The sequence below is a fragment of the Oncorhynchus nerka genome, linkage group LG18, assembly GCF_034236695.1.
Source record: "Oncorhynchus nerka isolate Pitt River linkage group LG18, Oner_Uvic_2.0, whole genome shotgun sequence".
In the NCBI taxonomy this organism is placed as follows: Eukaryota; Metazoa; Chordata; class Actinopteri; order Salmoniformes; family Salmonidae; genus Oncorhynchus; species Oncorhynchus nerka.
Genome location: NC_088413.1, coordinates 15840747 through 15865410, shown reverse-complemented (window position 1 = coordinate 15865410; position 24664 = coordinate 15840747). Strand labels below are relative to the sequence as shown.

Here is a 24664-nt window from a genome sequence, read left to right as displayed (position 1 = left end):
TGGCATCAATCAATTAGATATGAAACGCCATTTCAATATGTAAACAAATGTACTTCGAGACTGTTGTCTTGGGTTGCTTGCCAACTGATTCCGTAATTATTCCACCCAAGAACATCTGATAGGGAAGATATATCATCATATGATCATACCAGGATGTTGATACTCCATTGAAAGTGTATTATCTCTTTGGCACGAGCTACTGTATGTATTTTGATAACAAGCTAAATATATAGGCATCACACCAGCGCGAAACTGGATTCTTCTTACAAAGTAAGTAACGTTAGCCTTCCTATCAGTCATGATGCACCGATCGTGGACATCGGTGTCGCTAAAAGCGGTTATCTTCCTCTATGTACTTACATGCGCAGAACTTAAAATGGTAAGTTTAGTACAAGTTTTATGTTTTCCAAATTACTGCATTGTGCCATACTTATGCGGCTACTACGAATAACACTGCTCTTGGTCTACCATGCTGGCACCAGTGTGCAGAGCAGGCTTATTGTAACCTGGTCTCAGACGTGTTAGTAGGCAAAAATATTTCATGTTTTCAGTTGTGTCATCAAAATCAGTAAATCGAAGCATGTAGTGTTTTATTTGATTAAGTAAAATCCTGTTTATTCCTAAATCATAAATTGGAAAATTATAATGTTGATGTTTCAAGGGGTGTATTCTTTTTTTTTTTTTACCTTTATTTAACTAGGCAAGTCAGTTAAGAACAAATTCTTATTTTCAATGACGGCCTAGTGGGTTAACTGCCTGTTCAGGCAGAACGACAGATTTGTACCTTGTCAGCTCGGGGGTTTGAACTTGCAACCTTCCGGTTACTAGTCCACTAGGCTACGCTGCCGCCCCAAACCATTTACCGTTTAAGAACCAAACGGAAGCAAACAGGGGTAATCATTTCCCAAAATTGAAAGACAGCTTGTATTGGACAAATTCATCCCTCCGTTTCGCTCCATTTAATAAACGTTATGCTACAGAATCGGCGTGATGAATATGCCCCCGATTTTAGATTTTTAGCCCAGTGTCAAAACACCCGTTTTAAATGTCCAAAATAATAATAATGATATGCTTCAATTGTTTGATATTTGAACATTTAAACAAAACTCCCTACACACGTGTCACACCTATATTTTGCTAAATTAGCACCTTATAAACTGCACACGACAGCATTTACAAAGAGGCCATTCTATACTAGAATTGATTAGCTTGTTCTACTGTAATCAATAATGCCCGCAAATGAATCACTGGATATTGTATAGAAATCAATGGAACGGGACAATAACGGCGGCGACATGTAACGTTTGCGCTGGTCTAAAAGACAAACCATATCGAACTCTGGTATACAACATAGACCTGTCGAGAGATGAGGACACGTAGTAGCCATGTATGACCTAATCTCCATGTGCGACAGTGTTTAACAATATTTGTTTAACTAACCCAAGATAGTCAACAGCCTGTCGTTTCCAATGGGAGCAAATTAATCACAGTGGGCAGAACTAGCAAGGAGGTGGGCAGAGCCAAACACGAATTAGCGAGAGCCTATTGGCGCGTTCTAGTTTATTTTCGTTAGGGAACGCCTACTTTGCAATCTTAAACAATGCAATTTTCAGAAAACTTGGCAACGGGTGAAGTCTACTCTGTTCGAAACAGATTTTATTTTTGGAAACAAAAAACTGTATTGAGATCTGTTATATAAATATATGTAAACATTCATATACATAGTTCATATATTATACAGCGCCAAGCCAAACCGCCTGACGTCATCTACGTACCCCTGCTAAAACCGGAACTAGCTCACACAGCCAGCAATAAAACTACCCCCTAACACTATCCCCTCAGCTTTGTTGTCTTACGACCACAGGAAACCAAGACCACCCATCGCATGAACACATACACCCAGCCATAGTAAACTGCCCCTCTAACTTACGAACCCCTGACATAAACATCTTCTAGTATAAACACTCTTACCCCTTCTACTGGTCGGGTGCCCAGAACAGAAGACTGCTGTGCACCAATGGGGGCTTCTACTCTGGCTTAGAGCGGGTCCGCCTCCAACCCTACGGGACCATTCAGAAGGCGTCACGACAAGACTCTACCTACTTTATTCTATGTATAAAAATGAATGTAACCTTTGTATAAATTCTCTTTTTCACCTGACTCCTTATCGGGTTATATGAACTAGATCCGTGCACGTAAAACTGCAGGAAAATATATCTTTTGACCATTAAAACTGCCTTTTGTTACAACTGAAATCCACTCTGTCCAGCGCCCGTGATTTGGTCTCGACTCTCCAGTATTTAAACACTAACAGATCAAATGTTCCATCAATGAGAAAATTAGCAGAATATCTGCCAAAATCCATTTTGCGCAATCTTCTCCCGTTGCCGGTGTTCCGGCCACTGGGCTTCCATTTAGAGGTGAGTGAAAACACCAACCGGATGCTTCACATTTATATGTAGGTGAAATGTCTCATTGTTCTGTCTGTGGTGTTTAGTTCTTCTTCTATGATATAATTGCGGTCCGCAAACCAATGTTTAAGGTGCATACCGCCACGTACTGTGCTGAATCACGATTAGTTCCACATTTCTAAATCCTCCTACCTTTAAAAAAAATACATGTTTTTATCCTTTATTTAACTAGGCAAGTCAGTTACGACCAAATGTTTATTTACAATGATGGCCTGCCTTGTTCAAGGGCAGAACGACAGATTTTTACCTTGTCAGCTCAGGGATTCGATCTAGCAAACCTTCAGTTACTGGCCCAACGCTCTAACCACTAGGCTACCTAACTCTGTACTTTTGACAAAATAAAACAAGAGCACTACTAACTTCTAAAAGACCCTCCGCCATCCCCCAAACCCCTTCCAAACCCCGTCCAATATCAATGACCTTCCACTTGAATCTTTCCCTCTCTTCAACATACTTATAACAACACAAGCTCCACCGTTTCCTCGACCATACAGTCCAGACACACCATTCGCATGCTTGCCAACCATGTAATGACGAGTTCAATGTGTGCGCAATGGAGCAAACACAACCTCTTCCTTCCTAATCTGACCTTTGAGTCTTGGTCCAGCGACCTTTCTTTGGAAGACATATAAATGCCGGCCCTTGTGCTCCGAGTCCCATCTCTTCTGCCACACGTCTATCAGAATGGCTCTGATCTTAAGATAGTAATGCCAACTGTCCACATTAGGGGTAGTTAGCACAATATAAAATAATTCTATATGACAAAATCAAAAGCTATTGCAACAATTACACCTAGTTCTCACTCGTATAACCATTTGAGTGAGTAAAGAAATGCTCTCGAACACAATTTAGCCCCCATAGTTCCATTTAAGCCTCCAATAGTTCCATTTAGCCTCCATAGTTCCATTTAGCCTCCATAGTTCAATTTAGCCCCCATAGTTCCATTTAGCCTCCATAGTTCCATTTAGCCTCCATAGTTCCATTTAAGCCTCTAGTAGTTCCATTTAAGCCTCCTTAGTTCCATTTAAGCCTCCTTAGTTCTATTTAAGCCTCCTTAGTTCTATTTAAGCCTCCTTAGTTCTATTTAAGCCTCCATAGTTATATTTAAGCCTCCTTAGTTCTATTTAAGCCTCCTTAGTTCTATTTAAGCCTCCAATAGTTCCATTTAAGCCTCCAATAGTTCCATTTAAGCCTCCAACATTTAAGCCTCCAATAGTTCCATTTAAGCCTCCAATAGTTCCATTTAAGCCTCCATAGTTCCATTTAAGCCTCCATAGTTCCATTTAAGCCTCCATAGTTCCATTTAGCCTCCATAGTTCCATAATTAGCTTCATAGTTCAATTTAGTCTCCATAGGTACATAATAAGCTCCATAGTTCCATTTAGCCTCCATAGGTACATAATAAACTCCATAGTTCCATTTAAGCCTCCATAGTTCCATTTAAGCCTCCATAGTTCCATTTAGCCTCCAATAGTTCCATTTAGCCTCCAATAGTTCCATTTAAGCCTCCAATAGTTCCATTTATCCTCCATAGTTCCATTTAGTCTCCATAGGTACATAATTAGCTCCATAGTTCCATTTAGTCTCCATAGGTACATAATAAGCTCCATAGTTCAATTTAGTCTCCATAGTGTATGCAGCAGCCTGAATGTTTGACTTCCCTAGTATTGGTGCTGCTGTCAACTCCTGCACTCATTGTCAAGCCCGGGAATGAACATGACATCACAAACAGATCTGGGACTTGGCTGTTGGTCTTTACACAGCATAGTCTAATCCCATTGTAAATACAAAACAGCAAAACCGATAACCAATCGTTCTCTCTGCCAGACTGAGATGGAGTTTGTGATCAGCACCACATGGGACAGCCTTCCTGTGGATCATGACCCTGTGAAGGTGACGTTTTCTCCCGGGGATGGAGGGATGAAGATGCAGGTGTCTGCTCCCTTCTTCAACAACCCTCCTGGTCCATCCGGCCCTCCAGGACAGCCCTTCCCTGGCCTCTGGAACTATGAAGGTGGGTAGAGAGAGTTATATCAGGACAGCCCTTCCCTGGCCTCTGGGACTATAAAGGTGGGTAGAGAGAGTTATAACAGGACAGCCCTTCCCTGGCCTCTGGAACTATGAAGGTGGGTAGAGAGAGTTATAACAGGACAGCCCTTCCCTGGCCTCTGGGACTATAAAGGTAGAGAGAGAACAGGACAGCCCTTCCCTGGCCTCTGGGACTATAAAGGTAGAGAGAGAACAGGGCAGCCCTTCCCTGGCCTCTGGGACTATAAAGGTAGAGAGAGAACAGGACAGCCCTTCCCTGGCCTCTGGGACTATAAAGGTAGAGAGAGAACAGGACAGCCCTTCCCTGGCCTCTGGGACTATTAGAGAGAGAACAGGACAGCCCTTCCCTGGCCTCTGGGACTATGAAGGTAGAGAGAGAACAGGACAGCCCTTCCCTGGCCTCTGGGACTATGAAGGTAGAGAGAACAGGACAGCCCTTCCCTGGCCTCTGGGACTATAAAGGTAGAGAGAGAACAGGACAGCCCTTCCCTGGCCTCTGGGACTATGAAGGACTATAAAGGTAGAGAGAGAACAGGACAGCCCTTCCCTGGCCTCTGGGACTATGAAGGTAGAGAGAGAACAGGACAGCCCTTCCCTGGCCTCTGGGACTATGAAGGTAGAGAGAGAACAGGACAGCCCTTCCCTGGCCTCTGGGACTATGAAGGTAGAGAGAGAACAGGACAGCCCTTCCCTGGCCTCTGGGACTATGAAGGTAGAGAGAGAACAAGACAGCCCTTCCCTGGCCTCTGGGACTATGAAGGTAGAGAGAACAGGACAGCCCTTCCCTGGCCTCTGGGACTATGAAGGTAGAGAGAGAACAGGACAGCCCTTCCCTGGCCTCTGGGACTATGAAGGTGAGAGAGGACTTCCCTGGCCTCTGGGAAGGTAGAGAGAGAACAGGACAGCCCTTCCCTGGCCTCTGGGACTATAGAGAGAAAGGTGGGACTATAAAGAGAGAACAGGACAGCCCTTCCCTGGCCTCTGGGACTATGAAGGTAGAGAGAGAACAGGGCAGAGCCTCTGGGAGAGAACAGGACAGCCCTTCCCTGGCCTCTGGGACTATGAAGGTAGAGAGAGAACAGGACAGCCCTTCCCTGGCCTCTGGGACTATGAAGGTAGAGAGAACAGGACAGCCCTTCCCTGGCCTCTGGGACTATAAAGGTAGAGAGAGAACAAGACAACCCTTCCCTGGCCTCTGGGACTATGAAGGTAGAGAGAGAACAGGACAGCCCTTCCCCCTGGGACTATGAAGGTTCCCTGGCCTCTGGGACTATGAAGGTAGAGAGAGAACAGGACAGCCCTTCCCTGGCCTCTGGGACTATGAAGGTAGAGAGAGAACAAGACAGCCCTTCCCTGGCCTCTGGGACTATAAAGGTAGAGAGAGAACAGTGGTGGTTTGTTCTGGTCGTGGGGGTAATTGCATAATCATAACTATTACTACCATAATAATTGTGAAGTGAATATTGAATGTATCGTTGATTGCTCATTTTTATGTTGTTTGTGGATGTTTTTTCAGTCATCCTACTTTAGGCCACTAGGCACAACAAGATGGTTTTCAATGTGTATAATATAATATGTTAAGTCATCCTGTTAGGCACAACAAGATGTTTTATTTCAGTCATCCTACTTTAGGCCACTAGGCACAACAAGATGGTTTTCAATGTGTATAATATAACCCTGTTGATGTTATTTCAGTCATCCTACTTTAGGCCACTAGGCACAACAAGATGGTTTTCAATGTGTATAATATAACCCTGTTGATGTTATTTCAGTCATCCTACTTTAGGCCACTAGGCACAACAAGATGGTTTTCAATGTGTATAATATAACCCTGTTGATGTTATTTCAGTCATCCTACTTTAGGCCACTAGGCACAACAAGATGGTTTTCAATGTGTATAATATAACCCTGTTGATGTTATTTCAGTCATCCTACTTTAGGCCATCCTACTTTGGCCACTAGGCACAACAAGATGGTTTTCAATGTGTATAATATAACCCTGCCACTAGGACAACAAGATTATTTCAGTCATCCTACTTTAGGCCACTAGGCACAACAAGATGGTTTTCAATGTGTATAATATAACCCTGTTGATGTTATTTCAGTCATCCTACTTTAGGCCACTAGGCACAACAAGATGGTTTTCAATGCATATAATATAACCCTGTTGATGTTATTTCAGTCATCCTACTTTAGGCCAGGCACAACAAGATGGTTTTCAATGCATATAATATGATGTTATTTCAGTCATCCTACTTTAGGCCACTAGGCACAACAAGATGGTTTTCAATGCATATAATATAACCCTGTTGATGTTATTTCAGTCATCCTACTTTAGGCCACTAGGCACAACAAGATGGTTTTCAATGCATATAATATAACCCTGTTGATGTTATTTCAGTCATCCTACTTTAGGCCACTAGGCACAACAAGATGGTTTTGATGTTATTTCAGTCATCCTACTTTAGGCCACTAGGCACAACAAGATGGTTTTCACTATGTATAATATAACCCTGTTGATGTTATTTCAGTCATCCTACTTTAGGCCACTAGGCACAACAAGATGGTTTTCAATGCATATAATATAACCCTGTTGATGTTATTTCAGTCATCCTACTTTAGGCCACTAGGCACAACAAGATGGTTTTCAATGTGTATAATATAACCCTGTTGATGTTATTTCAGTCATCCTACTTTAGGCCACTAAGCACAACAAGATGGTTTTCAATGCATATAATATAACCCTGTTGATGTTATTTCAGTCATCCTACTTTAGGCCACTAGGCACAACAAGATGGTTTTCAATGTGTATAATATAACCCTGTTGATGTTATTTCAGTCATCCTACTTTAGGCCACTAGGCACAACAAGATGGTTTTCAATGCATATAATATAACCCTGTTGATGTTATTTCAGTCATCCTACTTTAGGCCACTAGGCACAACAAGATGGTTTTCAATGTGTATAATATAACCCTGTTGATGTTATTTCAGTCATCCTACTTTAGGCCACTAGGCACAACAAGATGGTTTTCAATGCATATAATTAACCCTGTTGAATGTCATCCTACTTTAGGCCATAGGCACAACAAGATGTTTTATAATATAACCCTGTTGATGTTATTTCAGTCATCCTACTTTAGGCCACTAGGCACAACAAGATGGTTTTCAATGCATATAATATAATATAGTCATCCCTTTAGGCCACTAGGCACAACAAGATGGTTTTCAATGTGTATAATATTGATGTTATTTCAGTCATCCTACTTTAGGCCACTAGGCACAACAAGATGGTTTTCAATGCATATAATATAACCCTGTTGATGTTATTTCAGTCATCCTACTTTAGGCCACTAGGCACAACAAGATGGTTTTCAATGTGTATAATATAACCCTGTTGATGTTATTTCAGTCATCCTACTTTAGGCCACTAGGCACAACAAGATGGTTTTCAATGCATATAATATAACCCTGTTGATGTTATTTCAGTCATCCTACTTTAGGCCACTAGGCACAACAAGATGGTTTCAATGCATATAATATAACCCTGTTGATGTTATTTCAGTCATCCTACTTTAGGCCACTAGGCACAACAAGATGGTTTTCAATGCATATAATATAACCCTGTTGATGTTATTTCAGTCATCCTACTTTAGGCCACTAGGCACAACAAGATGGTTTTCAATGCATATAATATAACCCTGTTGATGTTATTTCAGTCATCCTACTTTAGGCCACTAGGCACAACAAGATGGTTTTCAATGTGTATAATATAACCCTTTTGATGTTATTTCTCTACAGTGGTTGAGGCGTTCTTTCTGGACAGTACTACTGTGAACTATCTAGAGGTGGAAGTGTGTCCGTAAGTAGAGACGTTCTCTAAAGGCGTTGATGGTCTGATTGATGGTTCTCCAATAGCACTAGACTGATTATTGCTCTTCTGTTGCAGACATGGACAACACTTGGTGTTACTGCTCTCTGGAAGAGGTCACGCATTCATGGTACGTGAACATCCTCCCTATGAATGGATGAATGAATGACTGGATGGATGAATGGATGACTGGATGGATGGATGACTGGATGGATGGATGAATGAATGAATGAATGAATGAATGAATGGATGGAATGAATGAATGACTGGATGGATGGATGAATGACTGGATGGATGAATGAATGACTGGATGGATGGATGGATGAATGACTGGATGGATGGATGACTGGATGGATGGATGACTGGATGAATGGATGAATGACTGGATGGATGGATGACTGGATGGATGAATGACTGAATGGATGGATGAATGACTGAATGGATGAATGACTGGATAGATGAATGACTGGATGGATGAATGACTGAATGGATGGATGAATGACTGAATGGATGAATGACTGAATGGGTGGATGAATGACTGAATGGGTGGATGAATGACTGGATGGATGAATGACTGAATGGGTGGATGAATGACTGGATGGATGAATGACTGAATGGATGAATGAATGGATGAATGATTGAATGGATGAATGAATGACTGGATGGATTAATGAATGACTGGATGGATGGATGAATGACTGGATGGATGAATGACTGGATGGATGGATGGATGGATGGATGGATGAATGAATGACTGGATGGATGGATGACTGGATGGATGACTGAATGACTGGATGGATGGAAGACTGGATGGATGAATGACTGAATGGATGGATGAATGACTGAATGGATGGATGAATGACTGAATGGATGAATGACTGGATAGATGAATGACTGGATGGATGAATGACTGAATGGATGGATGAATGACTGAATGGATGGATGAATGACTGAATGGATGAATGACTGGATAGATGAATGACTGGATGGATGAATGACTGGATGGATGAATGACTGAATGGGTGAATGAATGGATGGATGAATGACTGAATGGATGAATGAATGGATGAATGATTGAATGGATGAATTAATTAATGCATGAATGAATGGATGGATGGATTAATTAATTAATTAATTAATGAACAATGGAAGAGTACAATGTATTACACTCATATCTTATGAATATTTAGTTCTGCCCCAATATATTTCATCTAGTTGTATTCACACAGACTTACCTGTATTTCGTCACTTACCCTAACAGTAATCTAAGGGTCCAACAGATACAGTCGTCAGTTTGGTTTAAAACCAATTTTTTGTTTTTGTTTCCAGCAACAACTGCCTCTGTCGTTCACGGCAACCATCACAGGAAACAGGTGGGAGGGTGAGGCTCTTCTCCCCTGGTGCTACTTTCCCCCTAACGTGAACAAGATGAACTCGTACGCCATCCACGGGTCCGGGGCGGGGCGTACCTACGAGTCCCTCTACCCCGTCCCCCAGGCTGACCTAGTGGAGGGACAGAAGCCCAACTTGTGAGTCTGTTTATTGCCTTCAGAAAGTATTCACAGACCCTTTTTTCACATTGTGTTGTTGTTACAGCCTGAATGTAAAATGGATTAAATGCTTGCCGTGTTTCTACACCTGCATTGCTTGCTGTTTGGGGTTTTAGGCTGGGTTTCTGTACAGCACTTTGAGATATCAGCTGATGTACGAAGGGCTTTATAAATACATTTGATTTGATTAAATTGTTTTTTTTGTCGCTGGCCTACACAGAATACCCCATCATGTCAAAGTGGAATTCTGTATTTTTATTTATGTTTTATTTTTTACTCAGTTGCCCGAGAGGAAGGAAACCGCTCAGGGATTTCCCCATGAGGCCAATAGTGACTTTAAAAACAGTTACAGAGTTCAATGGCTGTGATGGGAGAAAACTGAGGATGGATCAATAACATTGTAGTTACTCCACAATACTAACCTAAATGACAGAGTGAAAAGAAAGAAGCCTGTACAGAATAAAACATATTTAAAAAATATGCTTCCTGTTTGCAACAAGGCACTAAAGTAATACTGCAAAAAAAATGGCTAGGCAATTAACCTTTTGTCTTGAATACAAAGTGTTATGTTTGGGACAAATCCAGTACAACACATTACTGAGTACCACTCTCCATGTGTTCAAGCATAATGGTGGCTGCATCATGTTATGGGTATGCTTGTAATCGTTAAGGACTGAGGAGTTTTTCAGTATAAAAATGAATGGAATGGAGCTAAGCACATGCAAAATCCTAGAGGGAAACCTGATTCAGTCTGCTTTCACTGTGAGATGAATTCACCTTTCAGCAGGACAATAACATAAAACACAAGGCAAAATCTACACTGGAGTTGCTTACCAGGAAGACATTGAATGTTCCTGAGTGACCGAGTTACAGTTTTGACTTAAATCTGCTTGAAAATCTATGGCAAGACCTGAAAATGGTTGTCTAGCAATGATCAACAACCAACTTGATAGAGCTTGAAGAATTTTGAAAAGAATAATGGGCAAATGTTGCACAATTCAGGTGTGGAACATTTTAATATCCACATTAGCATACTACTTAGAATGCTCAAGGCATAGCTTCATTAAAGTGGTATGCAAGTGTGTGCTGATCAGTAATGGTATTGAGGCCTACAGTGTTGATCCATCAAATACTGATCAGTAATAGTATTGAGGCCTACAGTGTTGATCCATCAAATACTGATCAGTAATAGTATTGAGGCCTACAGTGTTGACCCATCAAATACTGATCAGTAATGGTATTGAGGCCTACAGTGTTGATCCATCAAATACTGATCAGTAATAGTATTGAGGCCTACAGTGTTGACCCATCAAATACTGATCAGTAATGGTATTGAGGCCTACAGTGTTGATCCATCAAATACTGATCAGTAATAGTATTGAGGCCTACAGTGTTGATCCATCAAATACTGATCAGTAATGGTATTGAGGCCTACAGTGTTGATCCATCAAATACTGATCAGTAATAGTATTGAGGCCTACAGTGTTGACCCATCAAATACTGATCAGTAATGGTATTGAGGCCTACAGTGTTGATCCATCAAATACTGATCAGTAATAGTATTGAGGCCTACAGTGTTGATCCATCAAATACTGATCAGTAATGGTATTGAGGCCTACAGTGTTGATCCATCAAATACTGATCAGTAATAGTATTGAGGCCTACAGTGTTGATCCATCAAATACTGATCAGTAATGGTATTGAGGCCTACAGTGTTGATCCATCTGATCAGTAATGGTATTGAGGCCTACAGTGTTGATCCATCAAATACTGATCAGTAATGGTATTGAGGCCTACAGTGTTGATCCATCAAATACTGATCAGTAATGGTATTGAGGCCTACAGTGTTGATCCATCTGATCAGTAATGGTATTGAGGCCTACAGTGTTGATCCATCTGATCGGTAATGGTATTGAGGCCTACAGTGTTGATCCATCAAATACTGATCAGTAATGGTATTGAGGCCTACAGTGTTGATCCATCTGATCAGTAATGGTATTGAGGCCTACAGTGTTGATCCATCTGATCAGTAATGGTATTGAGGCCTACAGTGTTGATCCATCTGATCAGTAATGGTATTGAGGCCTACAGTGTTGATCCATCTGATCAGTAATGGTATTGAGGCCTACAGTGTTGATCCATCTGATCAGTAATGGTATTGAGGCCTACAGTGTTGATCCATCTGATCAGTAATGGTATTGAGGCCTACAGTGTTGATCCATCTGATCAGTAATGGTATTGAGGCCTACAGTGTTGATCCATCTGATCAGTAATGGTATTGAGGCCTACAGTGTTGATCCATCTGATCAGTAATGGTATTGAGGCCTACAGTGTTGATCCATCTGATCAGTGAGATGATTATGGTTGTATGCAGTTGTCTCGCGGCTTGCCATTTTTGGTTGAATAAATGTAATGTACTGTGAAAGGGTTGCTAATGACTCGTTAGCCATGAGCAACATGTTGCTACAACATTGATCAATGATATGTTTAGGGCCACAACGTCCACTTCGATGCAGAGCCGCAGTTTGAGTCAGAAGACTCTGTAACTACTGTACATAAATATAAATGACACGTCTGTCTACCTTTCTCTGTCAGAGGACTCGAGTTACTGTAGATACTGTCTGTAGAAAAGGAGGGTTCATGTCTGTCTATAGAAAAGGAGGGTTCATGTCTGTCTATAGAAAAGGAGGGTTCATGTCTGTCTGTAGAAAAGGAGGGTTCATGTCTGTCTATAGAAAAGGAGGGTTCATGTCTGTCTATAGAAAAGGAGGGGTCTTCAGTAGAAAGGAGGGTCTGTCTATAGAAAAGGAGGGTCCATGTCTGTCATGTCTGTCTATAGAAAAGGAGGGTAGAAAAGGAGGGTCCATGTCTGTCTATAGAAAAGGAGGGTTAGAGAAAAGGAGGGTTCATGTCTGTCTGTAGAAAAGGAGGGTCCATGTCTGTCTATAGAAAAGGAGGGTTCATGTCTGTCTGTAGAAAAGGAGGGTCCATGTCTGTCTATAGAAAAGGAGGGTCCATGTCTGTCTATAGAAAAGGAGGGTCCATGTCTGTCTATAGAAAAGGAGGGTCCATGTCTGTCTGTAGAAAAGGAGGGTCCATGTCTGTCTGTAGAAAAGGAGGGTCCATGTCTGTCTGTAGAAAAGGAGGGTTCATGTCTGTCTGTAGAAAAGGAGGGTTCATGTCTGTCTGCCTTTCTTTAGTCAGAACACAGTCTCTTCCTTCTTCAGACACACAATGTTCAAGGCTGAAACTCTTACAGAGCATTTTTCAGGAGAAGACTGCATTGCCGACTCTATACAAACACACACACACTGCCAACTCTACTTTAAAAAATATGTTTAGATGACGGAGATAAAGCCTACTCCTCTGCAGCATAACTATTCCGTGTGTGTGTGTGTGTGAGACAGAGACACCTCTCCACTCCTGCATAAGTATTCAGTGCTTAGATGTGTTAGCTGTCAGTGGACAGATTCCAATAGTCAGCCCCATGTTTTATTACACTGAGAAAATTACATGCAAATTCACAGGTTTCTGTGTGCGAGTGTGTCTCGCAAATTCACAGATTGTGTGTGTTACCAAACTGACAGACTGCACTTTTCTCTCTCTCTCTCTTACGACGCAGCCACCTCTTGGAATATTTCCAAGACTTTCGCCTGCAAAGCATCATGGGAGGGGACTGGGTCCAGCCCGAGTCGGATCTCTGGAAGGGAAAGTGATGAGTCGGGAGAACACACACACTGGAACACACACGCGTGATGACAGCCGGTGCGACCAAAGTCACGGAGGAGGAACGATCGATCTTGATTAGTTAATGATGTCAGACTGGATGAAATATGTTACCAGTTTGTCACATGGTATTAACACCTCACCTCAAACTGCCTTTTACCAACTGCCAGAGGCCTGGTTCAAAACACACATAAAGGGGTTTCTAGTTTTTATTTTTCTATGAATGAAAGGGAGAATCAAAGTGTATTATATCTGTGCTTTCTGTTTTATAGATTTATGCCTTTTCTCTGAAACGAAAGACCATTGAATTTGATCATTTTCAATGCTACCTCCAATTCATTGTGGGAGTATCATTGTTATTCAATTAGATGAAGGCTCATCATGACGAGTTTACACTTCTGATTCATGGTTTCATGCAATGCATTGATCATCACACACCAATATGTCTGTAATTCATCATTGTGACCAATTCTACTGTGCTGAAGCTGGAGTAAGGCTGTTTTGCTTCAATTATTCCCGAGCAAATGAAAATGGATTGTCTGGCATCTCAAATGGCATCCTATTCCCTGTTTTAGTGCACTACTTTTCAGAAGTAGTTAACTACATAGGGAATAGAGTGCCATTTGGGATGCCAGACATTGAGATAATTAGTAGTCATTAGATAACAGCCATATGTGCCCTTTTTTTGTAATGATGTTAAATGAGCTCTTGGGTCGTCATTACTTCGGGGATCCATATAGGACTGTTGTCTTATGGAATGTTAATGTACGTAGATGGGCTGCAGCCTATCAAATAAATACACGGAGTAAACGGTGTCCCGTGGAGCTTTGTCATTGATGTGCTTCCCACTGACACGTTCAGACAACTTGAACACTCCATATGATGTGCATCACATGCACGTGCGCTTGCACACACACACAGACACACACACACACACACACTTTAATCACAGCCCTCTTATCCAGGGTATTAATCCTCCCACAGTCTCACTAGAGACTCACAAACCATCCGGTCAAACGTTTGTGAGGCTCTCCACCCCTCCAGCAAGTCCTCTGCTCCTTCTCTCCAATCTGCTCCTCTATCCTTCTGCTCCATCACTCTGCTCCATCACTCTGCTCCATCAGTCTGCTCCATCACTCCGTTCTTATTTTTACCCATAAACCTGTAAGTCACCTCAGCAGGGACCTCACGTGTGTATTCATCAAGCCTCTCTTTCTCTCTCTGCCTCTTTCTCTCTCTGCCTCTCCCTCTCTCTGCCTCTTTCTCTTCCTCTCTCACTCTTCCTCTTTTTCTCTCTGTCTCACTCTTTTACTATCTCTATCTCTCTCCCCTTTCTCTCTTTCTCTCTCTGCCTCTTTCTCTTCCTCTCTCACTCTTCCTCTTTTTCTCTGTCTCACTCTTTTACTATCTCTCTCTCTCTCCCCCTTTCTCTCTTTCTCTCTCTGCCTCTTTCTCTTCCTCTCTCACTCTTCCTCTTTTTCTCTCTGCCTCTTTCTCTCTATCTCTCCCCCTTTCTCTCTTTCTCTCTCTGCCTCTTTCTCTCTGCCTCTTTCTCTCTCTGATTATTTCTCTCTCTGATTATTTCTCTCTCTGATTCTTTCTTTCTCTCTCTGCCTCTTTCTCTCTCTGCCTCTTTTTCTTCCTCTCTCACTCTTCCTCTTTTTCTCTCTGTCTCACTCTTTTACTATCTCCCTCCCCCCTTTCTCTCCCACTCCCTGTTCAGTACTGAGACATGGCCGATTGGTTTTGAAGTCGGGGTGCTAGATGGTTCTTTCACTCTCTCCGTCTCTCTCTCTCTGTCTAGCTCTATTTCTATCTATATCTTTCCCTCCATCTCTCCACAGCTAGTCGAGGCCAGGTCGTGAGTCCTTATTGAGCTCCATCTATTTTAATTGGTAGCTCTTCCCTTTGAAATGCAGGCAGTGATTAGATGGCAGAGATCCTTAAGCCTCCTCGTTATCGCTCATGGTAACACTACGTACGGTCCTCCCCTCACTCCGGGGTGTGTGTGTGTGTGTGTGTGTCGGGGTGGAGGCGATGGTTGTAATTCTCCTCACTTGGCACGCTGAAGTTCAGTTTGGCGTTGGTATCGCACGCAAACACACACACTCGACACACTTGTAAAAAAGTAATGTGATTTCCTGATCGGAGATGTGTTCTCTGATAAGATTCAAGACGGGTTCTTTTTAATTAGACTGAAGAACAGAAGAGAAGAGAAGGAGACATAAGTAGATAGATACATACACACACATACACACTACACACACACACACACACACACACACACACACGCTCCACTTCAAAGAGACTGACTTAACCTGGGAAAGATTGAAAGAGGGCAGACTGTTCTAAAACATTCAATATGACGAGCTCATAAGAGGCTGGTATGTCAGAGTAACTTCTCTTTCTAATCTTCACTCATTTCTTTTGAAGGCAAAAGGGGGGGAGTGGCCTTATTTCTTCAAATTGAGAGATTTATGGGTATGAATTGGGACGGCTCAAGTCTTGATGAAAACATTTAAAAGGATCAAATGTAGATATGTGTTATTATTAAAGAGTGGAGTTGATGTAGCTAGCACTATGTCAGTCATTAAAGAGTAGAGATGATGTAGCTAGCACTATGTCAGGTGTCATTGTCAGGTGTCATTAAAGAGTAGAGATGATGTAGCTATCACTATCATTCTTGAGATGATGTCATTAAAGGTGTCATTAAAGAGTAGAGATGATGTAGCTATCACTATGTCAGGTGTCATTAAAGAGTAGAGATGATGTAGCTATCACTATGTCAGGTGTCATTAAAGAGTAGAGATGATGTAGCTATCACTATGTCAGATGTCATTAAAGAGTAGAGATGATGTAGCTATCACTATGTCAGGTGTCATTAAAGAGCAGAGATGATGTAGCTAGCACTATGTCAGATGTCATTAAAGAGTAGAGATGATGTAGCTAGATGTCAGATGTCATTAAAGATGATGATGCTAGCACTATGTCAGATGTCATTAAAGAGTAGAGATGATGTAGCTATCACTATGTCAGATGTCATTAAAGAGTAGAGATGATGTAGCTAGCACTATGTCAGATGTCATTAAAGAGTAGAGATGATGTAGCTATCACTATGTCAGATGTCATTAAAGTCACTATGTCAGATGTCATTAAAGACTTGTCATTAAAGACTTGAGATGATGTAGCTATCACTATGTCAGGTGTCATTAAAGAGTAGAGATGATGTAGCTATCACTATGTCAGGTGTCATTAAAGAGTAGAGATGATGTAGCTAGCACTATGTCAGATGTCATTAAAGAGTAGAGATGATGTAGCTAGCACTATGTCAGGTGTCATTAAAGAGTAGAGATGATGTAGCTATCACTATGTCAGGTGTCATTAAAGACTAGAGATGATGTAGCTAGCACTATGTCAGGGGTCATTAAAGAGTAGAGATGATGTATCTATCACTATGTCAGGTGTCATTAAAGAGAAGAGATGATGTAGCTAGCACTATGTCAGGGGTCATTAAAGAGCAGAGATGATGTAGCTAGCACTATGTCAGGTGTCATTAAAGAGCAGAGATGATGTAGCTAGCACTATGTCAGGTGTCACATGGATGATGTAGATTCTCATGTCCTGTTTAAAGAGTAGATGATGGACCTATGTGGTGTCAAGCTACAGCAATTCTTGCTAACATTATAACCATTTGAGGATTAATGTCAGTACCTTATACCCATCCGAGGGTCCGTCAACAACACCCTGGGGACCAGTGTTGGTCCAGGAACCAGGGGTTGAGAAAAAAAGAGACTCTATAAATGACAACTTCCAGACATAACACCTTGTCAACAACGTCACAACATGAACCGGAGTTCAACCACCCCATCCGTTTAACCCTGGTCAACAGATCAACACATCATCATGTTCGTTGCGTGACACGATATTCAACCGTCTCCATTCTCACTCCTCCATTCATTCAGGGTTCAGCCTCCTAATGAGAGACTAATGGGTAGGAACGTGGAGACATAATGACTGTCTGCTGTTGGGTAAATAACACACACACACACAGTTGGGTAAATGCTTATTAGTGATAGCTAATTATTGTCGGACAACTCCATCATTACCAAGAGGCCATGGTAGTGTGTGTGTGTGTGTGTGTGTGTTGTGTGTGTGTGTGTGTGTGTGTGTGTGTGTGTGTGTGTGTGTGTGTGTGTGTGTGTGCATGTGGTGTGGTGTGGTGTGGTGATAGCTAATTATTGTCGGACAACTCCATCATTACCAAGAGGCCATGGTAGTGTGTGTGTGTGTGTGTGTGTGTGTGTGTGTGTGTGTGTGTGTGTGTGTGTGTGTGTGTGTGTGTGTGTGTGTGTGTGTGTGTGTGCGTGCGTACGTGCGTGTGTGTGTGTGTGTGTGTGTGTGTGTGTGTGTGTGTGCGTGCGTGCGTGTGTGTGTGTGTGTGTGTGTGTGTGGTGTGTGTGTGTGCGTGCGTTGTGTGTGGTGTGTGTGTCTGTGTGTGTGTGTGTGTGTGTGTGTATGTGTGGTGTGTGTGTGCGTGCAGTGTGGTGTGGTGTGTGTGTGTGTGTGTGTGATGCAGGCTGGACAGAGCTGTTCAGAGCAGAGTTTAGGTCTGGGAAGGCATAATGACGTGGGCGGTAATTGAGGCAGAAGGACATATTGTTGTGGGGCCACGAACAGAGTCCAGTAAGGGTGAAGGGAAAGAGTCAGAGCAGAGTGGCTGTATGTGGTGTGTGTGTGTGTGTGTGTGTGTGTGTGTGTGTGTGTGTGTGTGTGTGTGTGTGTGTGTGTGTGTGTGTGTGTGTGTGTGTGTGGTGTGGTGTGTGTGTAAGGTGTGTGTGTGTGTGTGTCTACAGCCAAGCCAAGAGAGCGGGAGACCCAAAGGAATGCCAGTCAATGTTAATGAGGGCTCGACAAGCTCCTACTTAACCCAGTACAGAGCAGAGGATGAGAGGAATGAGACAGAGAAAGACTTATCATTAGGAGAGAATATCAGAGGCATGCACACATATGCAACATCTCACACACACACACACACGCACGCACGCACGCACGCACACACACACACACACACACACACACACACACACACACACACACACACACACATGTGTGTGTGACAAAGAGGAATCAAGCTCATACATTACTATTGAACAAACAGAAACAACTGGTGCCAAGAAGAAGGAGAGAAAAAACGCACTTGTATTATGTCTGGTATCAAAGGAGAAAATAAATCATACATGTTGTTTCAACTGATGTAATGATATTACTCTGATGACCCAGTTGCGTCCCCAATGCCACCCTATTCCCTTTATAATGCACTACTTTGGATCAGAGCCCTATGGGTCCCATTAGTTTATAATGCACTACTTTGGATCAGAGCCCTATGGGGCCCATGAGTTTATAATGCACTACTTTGGATCAGAGTCCTATGGGTCCCATGAGTTTATAATGCACTACTTTGGATCAGAGCCCTATGGGTCCCATGAGTTTATAATGCACTACTTTGGATCAGAGCCCTATGGGGCCCATGAGTTTATAATGCACTACTTTGGATCAGAGCCCTATGGGGCCCATGAGTTTATAATGCACTACTTTGGATCAGAGCCCTATGGGTCCCATGAGTTGTTTTCTCTCTCTTTCTCTACATTTTCCTTTGGAGGGAGGGAGGGAGGGAGGGAGGGAGGGAGGGAGGGAGGGATGGATGAACCAAAGTTTATTCTGTTCTAGTCTTATACCTTAGAGTGGCGCAGCGCAGTGTCACTACAGACCCTGGTTCAGCGGTCTAAGGCACTGTGTCTCAGTGCTAGAGGTGTCACTACAGACCCTGGTTCAGCAGTCTAAGGCACTGCGTCTCAGTGCTAGAGACGTCACTACAGACCCTGGTTCAGCGGTCTAAGGCACTGCGTCTCAGTGCTAGAGACGTCACTACAGACCCTGGTTCAGCGGTCTAAGGCACTGTGTCTCAGTGCTAGAGACGTCACTACAGACCCTGGTTCAGCGGTCTAAGGCACTGTGTCTCAGTGCTAGAGATGTCACTACAGACCCTGGTTCAGCGGTCTAAGGCTGTATCATACCCGGCCGTGATTGGGAGTTCCATAGTGCGGGGCGAACAATTAGCCCTGCATCACCCGGGTTACGGTTTGACCATCATTGTAAATAATAATATGTTGTTAACTGACTTGGCTAGTTAATAAAGGTACTACATTAAAATGTTCATTTTTATTTACAGTAAAAGCTAAAAACAAATAACCAAAGCCAATGATGAGCATTGCAACTATGGTATGTCATCCAAATGCACAACTAATTCATTGGAAAAGGGTTACCTTGGTAACTAAGGGTAAAGAATTGTAATAACATGACCATAGCATGGTGTTAGTCAAAAAGCTATTCACATTTCCATAACACTAGTCATGTTTCCATCCACAATCAGCAAGCTGTTCTCTAGAGAACACGCCAAAACCAGAATCAGCAAGCTGTTCTCTAGAGAACATGCCAAAACCAGAATCAGCAAGCTGTTCTCTAGAGAACATGCCAAAACCAGAATCAGCAAGCTGTTGTCTAGAGAACACGCCAGAACCAGAATCAGCAAGCTGTTGTCTAGAGAACATGCCAAAACCAGAATCGGCAAGCTGTTGTCTAGAGAACACGCCAAAACCAGAATCGGCAAGCTGTTGTCTAGAGAACACGCCAAAACTAGAATCAGCAAGCTGTTGTCTAGAGAACACGCCAAAACTAGAATCAGCAAGCTGTTGTCTAGAGAACACGCCAAAACTAGAATCAGCAAGCTGTTGTCTAGAGAACACGCCAAAACTAGAATCAGCAAGCTGTTGTCTAGAGAACACGCCAAAACTAGAATCAGCAAGCTGTTGTCTAGAGAACACGCCAAAACCAGAATCAGCAAGCTGTTGTCTAGAGAACACGCCAAAACCAGAATCAGCAAGCTGTTGTCTAGAGAACACGCCAAAACTAGAATCAGCAAGCTGTTGTCTAGAGAACACGCCAAAACTAGAATCAGCAAGCTGTTGTCTAGAGAACACGCCAAAACTAGAATCAGCAAGCTGTTGTCTAGAGAACACGCCAAAACTAGAATCAGCAAGCTGTTGTCTAGAGAACACGCCAAAACTAGAATCAGCAAGCTGTTGTCTAGAAAAGAACAACGCCAAAACCAGAATCAGCAAGCTGTTGTCTAGAGAACACGCCAAAACCAGAATCAGCAAGCTGTTGTCTAGAGAACACGCCAAAACTAGAATCAGCAAGCTGTTGTCTAGAGAACACGCCAAAACTAGAATCAGCAAGCTGTTGTCTAGAGAACACGCCAAGTTTATTATTTAATCGCAACCATTTTTGTGACCAAACCATCGGTAGAGAAGAAAATGTGATGGAAACACATTGAACTTTGCTTTTTATTTGGTATATGAAAACTAAAGCACCAAATTGCTTTTTATTTGGTATATGAAAACTACAGCACCAAATTGCTTTGTATTTGGTATATGAAAACTACAGCACCAAATAGCTTTGTATTTGCACCTTGTCATCACACAGCATTTAAATCCACAACAAGTCAGTTTAATGGAAACACACCTCTGGTGGGAAAATGTGCATATTTGTTTTTAATGCGGATTTAAGAATTAGTTCATTGAAAATCTGTCCCCATCTGGATGGAAACCAGCTAATTTAAGTTTGCTAGTTGTCTTGTTAGTAACACCACAGGGTTTACACCTCCTTTTCAATGAAGTGATAACACATTTGATGGTGATAAGTGGTGTTAGGCATTACAAAAAGTAGAAACAAAAATAGACAGAATAGAACACACACGTAGCAGTATAAACTCAGATGATATGCTGATAGGAGACAGCTGTGAGGTGATGGTGATAGGTAACATGACATTATGGAGACTGCTGTGAGGTGATGGTGATAGGTAACATGACATTATGGAGACTGCTGTGAGGTGACGGTGATAGGTAACATGACATTATGGAGACTGCTGTGAGGTGATGGTGATAGGTAACATGACATTATGGAGACTGCTGTGAGGTGATGGTGATAGGTAACATGACATTATGGAGACTGCTGTGAGGTGATAGGTAACATGACATTATGGAGACTGCTGTGAGGTGGTGGTGATAGGTAACATGACATTATGGAGACTGCTGTGAGGTGGTGGTGATAGGTAACATGACATTATGGAGACTGCTGTGAGGTGATAGGTAACATGACATTATGGAGACTGCTGTGAGGTGATGGTGATAGGTAACATGACATTATGGAGACTGCTGTGAGGTGATAGGTAACATGACATTATGGAGACTGCTGTGAGGTGATGGTGATAGGTAACATGACATTATGGAGACTGCTGTGAGGTGATGGTGATAGGTAACATGACATTATGGAGACTGCTGTGAGGTGATGGTGATAGGTAACATGACATTATGGAGACTGCTGTGAGGTGATGGTGATAGGTAACATGACATTATGGAGACTGCTGTGAGGTGATAGGTAACATGACATTATGGAGACTGCTGTGAGGTGATGGTGATAGGTAACATGACATTATGGAGACTGCTGTGAGGTGATAGGTAACATGACATTATGGAGACTGCTGTGAGGTGATGGTGATAGGTAACATTACATTATGGAGACTGCTGTGAGGTGATGGTGATAGGTAACATGACATTATGGAGACTGCTGTGAGGTGATAGGTAACATGACATTATGGAGACTGCTGTGAGGTGGTGGTGATAGGTAACATGACATTATGGAGACTGCTGTGAGGTGATAGGTAACATGACATTATGGAGACTGCTGTGAGGTGATGGTGATAGGTAACATGACATTATGGAGACTGCTGTGAGGTGATAGGTAACATGACATTATGGAGACTGCTGTGAGGTGATGGTGATAGGTAACATTACATTATGGAGACTGCTGTGAGGTGATGGTTATAGGTAACATGACATTATGGAGACTGCTGTGAGGTGATAGGTAACATGACATTATGGAGACTGCTGTGAGGTGATAGGTAACATGACATTATGGAGACTGCTGTGAGGTGATGGTGATAGGTAACATGACATTATGGAGACTGCTGTGAGGTGATGGTGATAGGTAACATGACATTATGGAGACTGCTGTGAGGTGATGGTGATAGGTAACATGACATTATGGAGACTGCTGTGAGGTGATGGTGATAGGTAACATGACATTATGGAGACTGCTGTGAGGTGATGGTGATAGGTAACATGACATTATGGAGACTGCTGTGAGGTGATAGGTAACATGACATTATGGAGACTGCTGTGAGGTGGTGGTGATAGGTAACATGACATTATGGAGACTGCTGTGAGGTGGTGGTGATAGGTAACATGACATTATGGAGACTGCTGTGAGGTGATAGGTAACATGACATTATGGAGACTGCTGTGAGGTGATGGTGATAGGTAACATGACATTATGGAGACTGCTGTGAGGTGATAGGTAACATGACATTATGGAGACTGCTGTGAGGTGATAGTGATAACATGACATTATGGAGACTGCTGTGAGGTGATGGTGATAGGTAACATGACATTATGGAGACTGCTGTGAGGTGATGGTGATAGGTAACATGACATTATGGAGACTGCTGTGAGGTGATGGTGATAGGTAACATGACATTATGGAGACTGCTGTGAGGTGATAGGTAACATGACATTATGGAGACTGCTGTGAGGTGATGGTGATAGGTAACATGACATTATGGAGACTGCTGTGAGGTGATAGGTAACATGACATTATGGAGACTGCTGTGAGGTGATGGTGATAGGTAACATTACATTATGGAGACTGCTGTGAGGTGATGGTGATAGGTAACATGACATTATGGAGACTGCTGTGAGGTGATAGGTAACATGACATTATGGAGACTGCTGTGAGGTGGTGGTAGGTAACATGACATTATGGAGACTGCTGTGAGGTGGTGGTGATAGGTAACATGACATTATGGAGACTGCTGTGAGGTGATAGGTAACATGACATTATGGAGACTGCTGTGAGGTGATGGTGATAGGTAACATGACATTATGGAGACTGCTGTGAGGTGATAGGTAACATGACATTATGGAGACTGCTGTGAGGTGATGGTGATAGGTAACATGACATTATGGAGACTGCTGTGAGGTGATGGTGATAGGTAACATGACATTATGGAGACTGCTGTGAGGTGATAGGTAACATGACATTATGGAGACTGCTGTGAGGTGAGGTGATAGGTAACATGACATTATGGAGACTGCTGTGAGGTGATGGTGATAGGTAACATGACATTATGGAGACTGCTGTGAGGTGATAGGTAACATGACATTATGGAGACTGCTGTGAGGTGATGGTGATAGGTAACATGACATTATGGAGACTGCTGTGAGGTGATGGTGATAGGTAACATGACATTATGGAGACTGCTGTGAGGTGATAGGTAACATGACATTATGGAGACTGCTGTGAGGTGGTGGTGATGTAACATGACATTATGGAGACTGCTGTGAGGTGATAGGTAACATGACATTATGGAGACTGCTGTGAGGTGATGGTGATAGGTAACATGACATTATGGAGACTGCTGTGAGGTGATGGTGATAGGTAACATGACATTATGGAGACTGCTGTGAGGTGGTGATAGGTAACATGACATTATGGAGACTGCTGTGAGGTGATGGTGATAGGTAACATTACATTATGGAGACTGCTGTGAGGTGATGGTATAGGTAACATGACATTATGGAGACTGCTGTGAGGTGATAGGTAACATGACATTATGGAGACTGCTGTGAGGTGGTGGTGATAGGTAACATGACATTATGGAGACTGCTGTGAGGTGATGGTGATAGGTAACATGACATTATGGAGACTGCTGTGAGGTGATGGTGATAGGTAACATGACATTATGGAGACTGCTGTGAGGTGATAGGTAACATGACATTATGGAGACTGCTGTGAGGTGATGGTGATAGGTAACATGACATT

General features: G+C 42.5%; 1 protein-coding gene across 2 annotated transcripts; it reads left to right on the top strand.

Annotated features, from left to right (window-relative positions):
* Positions 1-179: 179 nt before the first annotated feature.
* Positions 180-14481, top strand: lg18h4orf33 (linkage group 18 C4orf33 homolog). 2 transcript variants are annotated; one of them, XM_065003566.1, is made up of 6 exons: positions 180-270; positions 4299-4485; positions 8321-8381; positions 8469-8520; positions 9720-9919; positions 13563-14481. In XM_065003566.1, the coding sequence occupies exons 2-6, from the start codon at positions 4305-4307 to the stop codon at positions 13654-13656; spliced, it is 588 nt and encodes a 195-aa protein (XP_064859638.1). In that variant the 5' UTR covers positions 180-270; positions 4299-4304; the 3' UTR covers positions 13657-14481. The 2 variants fall into 2 exon arrangements, with proteins under 2 accessions (XP_064859638.1, XP_064859637.1); XM_065003565.1 differs by lacking the exon at positions 180-270 and adding an exon at positions 277-379.
* The last annotated feature ends 10183 nt before the right edge of the window (positions 14482-24664 follow it).

Bases quoted from the DNA above. Each gene is read 5' to 3' on its own strand.
- lg18h4orf33 (XM_065003565.1), top strand. From the start codon at position 299: ATGATGCACCGATCGTGGACATCGGTGTCGCTAAAAGCGGTTATCTTC. The intron at 380-4,298 runs GTAAGTTTAGTA...TCTCTCTGCCAG, and splicing joins CATGCGCAGAACTTAAAATG to ACTGAGATGGAGTTTGTGAT. The intron at 9,920-13,562 runs GTGAGTCTGTTT...CTTACGACGCAG, and splicing joins GAGGGACAGAAGCCCAACTT to CCACCTCTTGGAATATTTCC.